Source organism: Cyprinus carpio, chromosome B2 (genome assembly GCF_018340385.1).
Source record: "Cyprinus carpio isolate SPL01 chromosome B2, ASM1834038v1, whole genome shotgun sequence".
Classification (NCBI taxonomy): Eukaryota; Metazoa; Chordata; class Actinopteri; order Cypriniformes; family Cyprinidae; genus Cyprinus; species Cyprinus carpio.
This window is the reverse complement of record NC_056598.1, coordinates 9,288,528-9,298,845: the sequence shown is the minus strand read 5'-3', so window position 1 is coordinate 9,298,845 and position 10,318 is coordinate 9,288,528. Positions and strand designations below refer to the sequence as shown.

The 10,318-nt window shown below is 37.8% G+C and overlaps 2 protein-coding genes across 3 annotated transcripts; both read left to right on the top strand.

Annotated features, from left to right (window-relative positions):
- Positions 1–123: 123 nt before the first annotated feature.
- On the top strand, positions 124–1,722 carry LOC122136400 (acidic proline-rich protein PRP25-like). The gene is made up of 4 exons (XM_042719351.1): positions 124–494; positions 894–1,015; positions 1,272–1,343; positions 1,489–1,722. Exons 1-4 carry the CDS (start codon positions 124–126, stop codon positions 1,620–1,622), a joined length of 699 nt encoding a protein of 232 aa, XP_042575285.1. The 3' UTR covers positions 1,623–1,722.
- A 788-nt stretch (positions 1,723–2,510) lies between these two features.
- LOC109093784 (schwannomin-interacting protein 1-like) lies at positions 2,511–8,920 on the top strand. Of its 2 annotated transcripts, none has more exons than XM_042717949.1 (7): positions 2,511–2,666; positions 4,195–4,322; positions 6,886–6,997; positions 7,112–7,312; positions 7,462–7,585; positions 8,453–8,546; positions 8,653–8,920. In XM_042717949.1, the coding sequence occupies exons 1-7, from the start codon at positions 2,637–2,639 to the stop codon at positions 8,741–8,743; spliced, it is 780 nt and encodes a 259-aa protein (XP_042573883.1). In that variant the 5' UTR covers positions 2,511–2,636; the 3' UTR covers positions 8,744–8,920. The 2 variants fall into 2 exon arrangements, with proteins under 2 accessions (XP_042573883.1, XP_042573881.1); XM_042717947.1 differs by having other exon boundaries at positions 2,512–2,666; positions 4,195–4,316; positions 6,879–6,997.
- The last annotated feature ends 1,398 nt before the right edge of the window (positions 8,921–10,318 follow it).

Below are 10,318 nucleotides of genomic sequence, written 5' to 3'. Positions count from 1 at the left end.
GAAAAGCCCTCACCCTCCCAAATACCCCCAGAAGCCTTGGCCTTATCCTGGTTTGGCAGTATCCTGGCTACCCTTTCTGGTGACCCAAACCTGTTCCCGCCTCTGGCTCTGACACTAAATCAGATGCACCAGCTGAAAAAGCCTCACCCTCCCAACCATACCCCCAGACGCCTTGGCCTTATCCTGGCTACCCTTCTGGTGACCCAAAAACCTGTTCCAGCTTCTGGCTCTGACACTGAATCGGATACACCAGGTGAAAAGCCTCGACCTCCCAAAATACCCCCAGAAAGACTTGGCCTTATCCTGGTTGGCAGTATCCTGGCTACCCTTCTGGTGACCCAAAACCTGTTTCCAGCTTCTGGCTCTGACACCGAATCGGATACACCAGGTGAAAAGCCTCGACCTCCCAAATACCCCCAGAAGACTTGGCCTTATCCTGGTTGGCAGTATCCTGGCTACCCTTCTGGTGACCCAAAACCTGTTCCAGCTTCTGGCTCTGCTCTGAATCGATATGCACCAGGTGAAAAGCCTCACCCTCCCAAATACCCCCAGAAGCCTTGGCCTTATTATCCTGGCTACCCTTCTGGTGACCCAAAACCTTGTTCCAGCTTCTGGCTCTGGCTCTGAATCGGATGCACCAAGCTGAAAAGCCTCAACCCTCCCAAGTACCCCCCCAGAAGCCTTGGCCTTATCCTGGTTGGCAGCATCCTGGTTACCCTTTCTGGTGACCCAAAACCTGTCCCCGCCCTCTGGCTCTGACACTGAATTGGATGCAACCAGCTGAAAAGCCTCACCCTCCCAAATACCCCCCCAGAAGACCTGGCCTTATCCTGGTTGGCAGTATCCTGGCTACCCTTCTGGTGACCCAAAACCTGTTCCAGCCCGCCTCTGGCCTCTGACACTGAATCGGATGCACCAGGTGAAAAGCCTCACCCTCCCAAATACCCCCAGAAGCCTTGGCAGTATCCTGGCTACCCTTCTGGTGACCCAAAACCTGTTCCAGCCTCTGGCTCTGGCACTGAATCGGATGCACCCAGGTGAAAAGCCTCCCCCTCCCAAATACCCACAGAAGACTTGGCCTTATCCTGGTTGGCAGCATCCTGGCTACCCTTCTGGTGACCCCAAAACCTGTTTCCAGCCTCTGGCTCTGACACTGAATCGGATGCACCAGGTGAAAAAAGCCTCACCCTCCCAAATACCCCCAGAAGCCTTGGCCTTATCCTGACTACCCTTCTGGTGACCCAAAACCTGTTCCAGCTTCTGGCTCTGACACACTGAATCGGATGCACCAGGTGAAAAGCCTCACCCTCCCAAATACCCCCAGAAGACTTGGCCTTATCCTGGTTGCATTATCCTGGCTACCCTTCTGGTGACCCAAAACCTGTTCCAGCCTCTGGCTCTGACACTGAAATGGATGCACCAGGTGAAAAGCCTCACCCTCCCAAATACCCCAGAAGCCTTGGCCTTATCCTGGTTGGCAGCATCCTGGTTACCCTTCTGGTGACCCAAAACCTGTTCCAGCCTCTGGCTCTGACACTGAATCGGATGCACCAGGTGAAAAGCCTCACCCTCCCAAATACCCCCAGAAGCCTTGGCCTTATCCTGGCTACCCTTTCTGGTGACCCAAAACCTGTTCCCGCCTCTGGCTCTGAATCGGATGCACCAGGTGAAAAGCCTCACCCTCCCAAATACCCCCAGAAGACTGGGCCTTATTACTATCCTCATGACCCTGGACATATATTTCCTCCGTATAGTCATTACCATCCCCCCCGATTATCCTACCTCTCCATTTGCAAGAGTTTTTTATCCACAATACCCAGTTCAGCCTCCCAGAATTCCTACTGCACCACCTATAACCACCACTCCTCAACCCTGTACTACAACTGCAGCTGCTGAATGCAAACCTTTTGCCAACTAGCCTCCCAATGTGCCACCCTAGCGTAATATACCTCCCCAGTTATTTATTATTATTATTATTATTTATTATTATTAATATATATTTTTTTTTTTTAAAGCCCCGTTACGCTTCAACTTTTGGACTTTTCAGATCCCAACTCTTTCCCATGAAGCTTTGAGGACTGAGTCCAGATGCTTAGAATTAGGGTGGTAATTTGCTCCATGTGGCTCTGAAAGATTTCCCTCCTGATTTAATGCTAATACTGCAAAAGTGATTCCTGCTCATGAACCTGCTGGTTCTGCTCTTTGTTTTGGCAGTTGTCTCAAACGATTCAATAAATCAAATGATTAAATGCCTTTGTCCTTGGTTGTTTGTGTGGGTGTTGTGTGTGTGGGTGTTTTTTTTTTTTTTTTTTTTTTTTTTTTTTTTGTCCAAGGTGGTTTAAGCCATGATTAAATGACATCGTAAGGTGCCTGCTGGTAGAGAACACACTGCAGTGGGGAAATGGTTTGGTTTGATGTATGATTGGAACATTTAGTATGAAACTGATGCCAAAACATAGATCTAGTTCACTGCATCTTTTTAGAGCATGTTTTCATTGTGCTCCTCCTTAGCAAGCTTGCTTGCACTCTACATCCTCCCCCTCCTTTCGTGTGTGTGATGCTGGTCTCAGGGGTGTAGCTCAGACACTGCAGTAGAAGGTAGGGCTTGGCTGCTGCACTATACAATGCGCTGAAAGATGGTGCACCAGGAGAAATGTGTTTACCAGGTAAGATTGGTCAATATATCTTGTGTAGCATCAGTGTTATCCGTATGTTATATGGTATCGGTTTGCCATGTGTGTGCCTTATTGTGCATTTTAAAAAGTTGTTGCTTGAGGCTTTCAGATTTTTTTCAATTTCTGATACTAAGAGTGATAAATGTTAAAATGTTTGTAGGTTTATTTTGATGATAACTGGGGGAAAAGTAGTGTGCTGCTTGAATTGGAATCAAATGGAACCCATCGCACAGTCGTTTGTTTTTTTTTTTTTTTTTTTTTTTTTTTTTTTTTTTTTTTTTTTTTTGTATAGCTGGCTGCATTTGCTTGAAGTGGCAACGTCTCCCACTAATGAAAGTAACTGAATCTAGCTGTTACTGTTTTTTTTAGATTGTAGCGGAAACCTGGTTTACAGAATGCTAATATTACAAATCACAAGCAGATCTATTAAGGTTTTTCAATTGCCTCTCTCTTGCAGCCCTTTATTTAAATGCTCATCTCAGTAGAACTGCAACCTGAGAAAAATAAAGTGTCCATGGATATAGGAAGGGATTATTGACTCACAATAGTAGGCCTTATAATTATTACAGTGTTAAGTGCAAGGAATTTCTTTTTATATTAGTTATTCAGCACCAGAAGGCAACCATGTTGCCATGGCAATGAACTGAGTGTAATATGAAGATCTGAGAGAACATGTTATTCTTGCCAATATAGCATCATCAGGAATAGTCACGCAGTTTCTGTATTTACCCATCTAACAGAGAACATTCTCAGAACTATGGCTAGTGTTCTGGTCAAACTGGAAATTAATAGAATGTTTGTTCAAAGTTATCTGGCTTTAATAATGTTCTCAAAATGTTAGCACAAAAACATTTATACAGTTTATGGAACTTTTTCCAGAAATGTTTTGGTTGGATGTTTGTGTAACATTAATTTTTTTTTTTTTCTGGTCTCAGAATGTTCAGAAAACATATCAAAAGTGATATTCCCATAATGTTTGCAAAATGCCATAACTAAGGGAAAAAAAAACAACAACTTTAAAAAAAACGTTTAAAAAAACTGGACATTTTCAATGTTTGGAGAACTTTTAGAAATTACGTTTTTTATAGCTTAAAACTGGAATGTAATCAAAAACATATTTTTGTACTTATGTGGATATGTTTGTCGAGCGCCTGAGCTCTTCCTTCACGTGTACTGCCGCTCGGGTCCCTCTACAGTTTTTCTCTTCGTCTCTGTAATTTGCCGTTTATTGAGGCAGCAGTGATTTCACCACAAGCACAGAATCAGAATTTATATCATACATTCCACTTCCAATCCACACTCTCTCTTTCCCCACAGCGATACCTTCATGCCCCTTGAAATCCAGCATGTTATTTAAACTCTGTCCACGAGGATGGAGTAAGCCGTAGCTTGTATGAAATAGGAGGACAATCTATTTTAAAATGCCACATCAAATTATTCCGGGATGTGAGGTCTTCTGTGGCCTACTACATGCTGAGCGTTCTCTTCATTTACTGAAGTCGACTGTGTTTTTCGTCAGGCCCAGAGGAATGAGAGGGAGTCCATTAGGCAGAAGCTGGCCCTTGGCAGTTTCTATGACGACGGACCGGTTACCTTTACTGGCTGCAGCAAAGAGCAGAGCAAAAACTGCCTGTCCTCACGGTCAGTGTGGCGCTTGTGTTTCAGTGGGGTCAGTGGGTGTTGTCTTAATGTAATGTTGATTGTTTTTGTTTTTTTTTAGTGATCGACTGGAATGGCACTGTATACGCTATTTTTTTTTATTTATTTTATTTTTTTTATTTTTTTTTTTTTATTCAATACACATTATCAACAATTTTTGAAAAGTCTCATGCTCACCCAAGGCTACATTTGCTTAATTAAAAACAGTAAAAGCTTGAATATTGAGAAATATTATTGCAATTTAGAAAGTGATTGTGTTTTCTGTTTTATTTTTTTAATATATATATAATTTTACTCCTGTGATGGAAAAAGCTGAATTCTCATCAGCCATTACTCCAGCGTCAGTGTCACGTGTTCCTTCAGAAATCATAATATGCTGATTTGGTGCTCAAATTATTATTAATACTCAGTATTAATAATGGAAGTTTTATATTATTTTTTTTGGGAAGTCATGATAAAAAGCCATTAAGGGACTTTATGATATAGATACCATAGAAAATTGAAAAGAACAGGATTTGTTTAAAATAGAAATCTTTTGTAGCATTATATAATTGCTATTAAACATTTTTTTTTTTTTTTTTTTTTTTTTTTTTTTTTTTTTGTTTTTTGTTTTTTCAATGTTTTCAGTCATTACAAAAAATGTAAAGCACCAAAAACTGAAAATTCAGCTTTGCCATCACAGAAATAAATATTTTTTTTTTTAAATTTATTCATTAAAAAAAAGAAAAAAAAAGTAAATTACAAACTGTAATAATATTTTTTGTTCATAATATTACTGTTTTAACAGTATTTTTGATTAAATAAATGCTGTTGTTTTTCAACAACATTAAAAATGCTAATTATGCCAAACTGATAAAATAAAAACAGTTGAATCATATTTAAAATCTGAAATATTTTTCTTTTTATTTTAGGGTTTCTGCCCGTGCTAAGATACATTTTTTAGCGTGTGTGTTTGTCCCAAACCTTTATGCCACACCTCTAGGTATATTGAGGGCTCGTAATTGTCTAATTTTTTATCATTGCATACCAAATATATAATTTTGTGTTTTCAGACATATAAGTCATGTTAACTTGAGTAGGTAACACCCCATTTCTCACTTGACGTCTGTTTAGTCTACTTTGATTTCCACTGTTTGATCATACAAATGGCGTTGACAGAAAAAAAAAAGTGGCTATTTTAGTCTGCTGTGTTTATTGTTTAATGTTTGGAGCACTTTGGTAAGGAAGAAATCGTGTCTTTCGACTTGACCCATTTTTCTCAAGAATAACACGTGGAGGGAAATGTAGACAGTGCTGATGTAGAGGCAAAAAATGTTGCAGAGAGTGAAAATAGCAGCAATTAATCTTCAAAATAATGTTTCTGCAAGAATCGGCTCCTTAAAGAGATTAGTGTTTGTAGTTGTCATTTATGCAATTATTTATATTATCCCCTAGTTTTATCAAGACTTTTTCGGTAAAACATAAAACACAACGCAATGAAGTGAAAAATTCTAAATACAGGTAAAACAATCTGTTTGAACAAATAAATATTTTTCATACTTACTTAATATACCTATGTGTGGTCCCAAGCAAAAGTGAATGCTATATTTTTTTCAGGATTATTTTTTATTCATCTTTGTTCTACCTTTAAACTGAAAGTAAGGAACAAATGAGAGAATGACATTAAAACAGAGTCTAAAAAATGCTGAAAAGCAAAGAAAGCCAACATGACAAATAAATATGCCTGGTATAGTGCTGTTATATTTAATCTTTCCTAAACATTTATTAGCAGAGTTACTGTATATAATTATTACTTTTAGTTCTTTCTCTTAATAAAGACAAGAAACCTCTTACTAGTTTATCACTTATTTTATATTATGACAATTTTATTGCATCACAAATCCATGGACTGACCATGTTAATTGGTGTAGTTTGCTGCTTTTCTGTATCTTTTCTTGTATTGCAACCACGTTTCAACAAGGTATCCTAGAAAGCTAAAGGAAAGTCCAATAATCATTCAAATTTAGGTGCCTACAGAATTTTCCCACTCTACACTCCGCAGTGGTATATTTCACAGAGTAATTTTCCACAGCATATACCCTTTTCTGTACAAGAGATACCACAGAACCAGGTTCATTCCAGTCTACAGAACTGAACTCTTGACATTGAAGACATTTCTATGTACAGGCTTCAATTGAAGCTTATAGCCAGTGTTTTCATAGAATACTATTTAACCACAAAATTCTACTGCAACTGAAGAGAAAAGTCTAATGCACAGCTTTCTGTGGGAAGTTCATCACTGTGGTTCACAAACTCTAAATAGAATGTTCACTCTTTCTTTCTCTTTTCAGTAATACTATCTCAAGTGTTTATTTTAGAGTTATACTTCACAGTTTACTACCCACTGTAATAACATGGATAGATTACTAATCAAAATGCATTCTAAATGAAAAATGCATTCTAATGAAAAGCAGTGAAATAAAAAGGTCAACAACAAATTGATAGCTTTGATTTAATTGAATTGAATTTAATCTTTTTTTCACTGCACTCTCTCTCTCTCTATAGGCTTCAGAATGGGGGTGAATCTACAGATGTGCTTTGTGAATGACAGCAGCAGTGACAGGGACAGTGATGCAGAGGACAGCAGAACAGAGACCAGCTTGGACACCCCATTGTCACCTATGGTATAAAGCCTAGCCTTTTAATAATACATTAAACAAAAGTTCTTCTACATTTTGGAACTGTGATAAAAAATGGTGTGATTTAATTCAGCAGTTTTTGTTTCTGTCTGACTATAGAGCAAACAGAGTTCCTCCCTGTCTGACCGGGATACAGGAGAGGAAGACCTGGACTCAGAGGATTCAGAATTTTGGCGGATACAGCGGCGGCTGCAGGAGGAGGCCCGTGTGGCTCTGGCGTTGGCCCGTCCCATGGCCCGCATGCAGGTGGAGGTGGAGAGACAGATTCAGCTACACCGCAGGTCCCCTGTGGCAGACCTGGTCAGTCACACAAGTGTCCAAGAATAGTGCTGCGCTGAGTTTCTCCTCACTGTAGTTTTCAAAAGGGCCTTCACTTCACCTCAGAGCACTTGCTAATAAGAAAAAACACAATACATTCAACTTCACTTAACTTTGTTCTTGTGTTATAGTTACCACATCTGCCACATATCAGTGAGAGTCTAATGAAGAGGAATCTGAGGCCTGTGGACCTGAGGGACATGAGTCTCGGTCAGTTACAGGTCATCACCAATGACCTGCACTCTCAGATACAAGGTAAAGAAAAGCAGACAGAAATATTCTAAATAAGCACGTAGTTTGTGATGTTATTATTTTCTAAAATATTCTTTTTTTTCTTTAATGTTTTTTTGTGTCTGTGTGTGTACTTAATGCAAATATAAAAAATATATAAATAAAATACACAAATAATTACAAAACATATATATAAAAATATTAATTGATTAAATATACTGTATATACACACACAAAAACGTGTATATTAAAGTAAATATTATCATTAAATATTAAATATAACTATTTCATTTATATATTAAATAGTATTAATATTTTATATATATATATTTATATATACAATTCGCAAAAACAACAGTAAAGACACTTACAATATAATTCTGAAAATGTTATGTCTTGGTTTGCACCAAACATTAAGCAGTTTTATCTTTTCAACATAATATTAAGACATGTTTCTTGAAGAATGCTTTCTGAATGCTTTCATGTAACACTGAAGGCTGGAGAAATGAATGCTGAAAATTCAGCTTTGCCATTATAGGAACATTTTTAAAATAGGCTATATTTATATAAAAAACTGATTTTTTTTTTATATTTTGTATTAAATTGTTCATAATATTTCACTGTATTGCTGTATTAACTGTTTTTATTATTATTTTTATTATTATTATTATTATTAAAATAAACACAGTCTTGGTGAGCAAAAGAAACTTCTTTAAAAAAAAAAATCTTACTGACCCTAAACTTCTGAACTGTGTTGAATATTTTTTTTACACACACACACAGCTTGTTTTTATTTCTTTTGTAGTTATATGATGCATCATCTAGAAAGACAAGTAAGTCTTTGTAGTAATGGCAATAAAGTGGTTGATTTGACTTGTAATTGCGTTGCAGGTCTGAATGAAGAGCTGGTTCAGCTGTTGCTCATGAGAGATGAACTACACATGGAACAGGATGCCATGCTGGTAGATGTGGAGGATCTAACCAGGTTAGGCCGTGACCCATTTAAAACGCAGCTTAAATTAGAGCTTACATTAAGGTTGGGTATGAGTACACATCTAAAAAAAGGTATTTTCTTTCATGTTTTTGAACAGGCATGCACATAGCCAGCAGAGGCACATGATGGAGAAATCTGTGACCAAGGGTAAAGCAGCTTGCCACGGTCGCTGTGATTCTCCATTTTGAGGCAAACAGCACAGGGTCCAACCTCTTGTGATGAAGCAGTGTACTCACTACAGATCCTTTTTTTTTTTTTTTTACTAGATGTGTGTGTTTTTGCCTATGTTTCAAGCTTTGTGTGGATGTATGTTAATTATACATGCTATAAGTGTTCATGCATGTCCGCACCTTAGCTGAGGGTTTCACACTCACTTTGTTGATCCTTCATAATGTATAAATACAGAAAGAATCACTGACAAACTGGATCTTTTCCTGTACAAAATATCTGCTGGTTTCATGATACTGAATGGGAATGGACCTTAATAGGAAACAACACTATAGAGTAAAGGCTAGTTCACCCAAAAATGATGGTTGTGTTATTATTTACTCACCCAGATGTCAATCCAAACCTTTATGAAGATTTGCAAAGAATATTTCTGAACTGTTTTTTTGCCCATACAGGGAAAGTTTTTTACTTTCGTTTTTAGGTGAACTATCTATCAGCTAGTAAACTGCTTCTCTGTGCAGATTATTGCTGGATTCGCATATTAACCTTCTGCAGTTTCCCTCCTTAGGGATGAATACGTTTACTCTACTCTCTGTTTTTAGTCTGATGCAGTGTTTGCAATGGCTGATGTGCTGTGTATGAAGCTCTCCTACCTAAAATATAACTACAAGTGAATATTAGGATGATGTTATTTGTTTGAAGCTGCCTGGTGTGGTGGTAATTAATTATTGTGTTCACAATGAACTGTTAACGTCAGTCTTTTAAGAATGTCTATTTTACTTACTTTTTTTCATCCAAATGTGGCATTTCCTGTTTCACAGATGTAAGTGACACAACATGGCTGAAATGCTGTATATCTTTGTGCACAGAACTGTAAAAGGAAATCATGAACAAATAAATGACTTAATATGGGCCAGTATGGAATGGAATTAGAATTGTGTTCTTCTTAAAGGGATAATTCACCCAAAAATGACAATAACACCATGATTTACTCACCCTCAAGCCATCCTAGGTGTATATGACTTTCTTCTTTCAGATGAACACAGTCGGAGTTATATAAAAAAATAGCAGTTATGGCTGTTGATATTCAATAGTCCAATAGAAGTCCAATAAAGTGCACCCATCCATCAAATAAAGTGCTCCACGCAGCTCTGTGGGGTTAATAAAGGCCTCCTGAAGCGAATTGATACGTATTTGTAAAAAAAAAAAAAGGCATATTTAAAATTTTCTAAACCTTAATCTCTAGCTTCGTCGCATTTAAGAAGATGATGTAGGTGTAGCATATGCTCTGGTGAGAAGTGACAAACACCAAAACAAAATAAAACACCGGTCATGAATTTGAAGTGCAGGAGGATTTGTAAAGAAAAATGTTGTTTGTTAAATGTTACAAATATGGATATTTTCTTACAAAAAAGCATAGATTCGCTTCAGAATGCTTTTATAAATAATTTGGGGCATTTTTATGATGGGTGGATGCACTTTATTTGACTTCAAAATCTCAGCACCCATTCACTGCCATTATAAAGCTTGGAAGAGTCAGGACATTTTTTTTAAATACACCTCTGATTGTATTGGTCTGAAAGAAGAAAGTCATA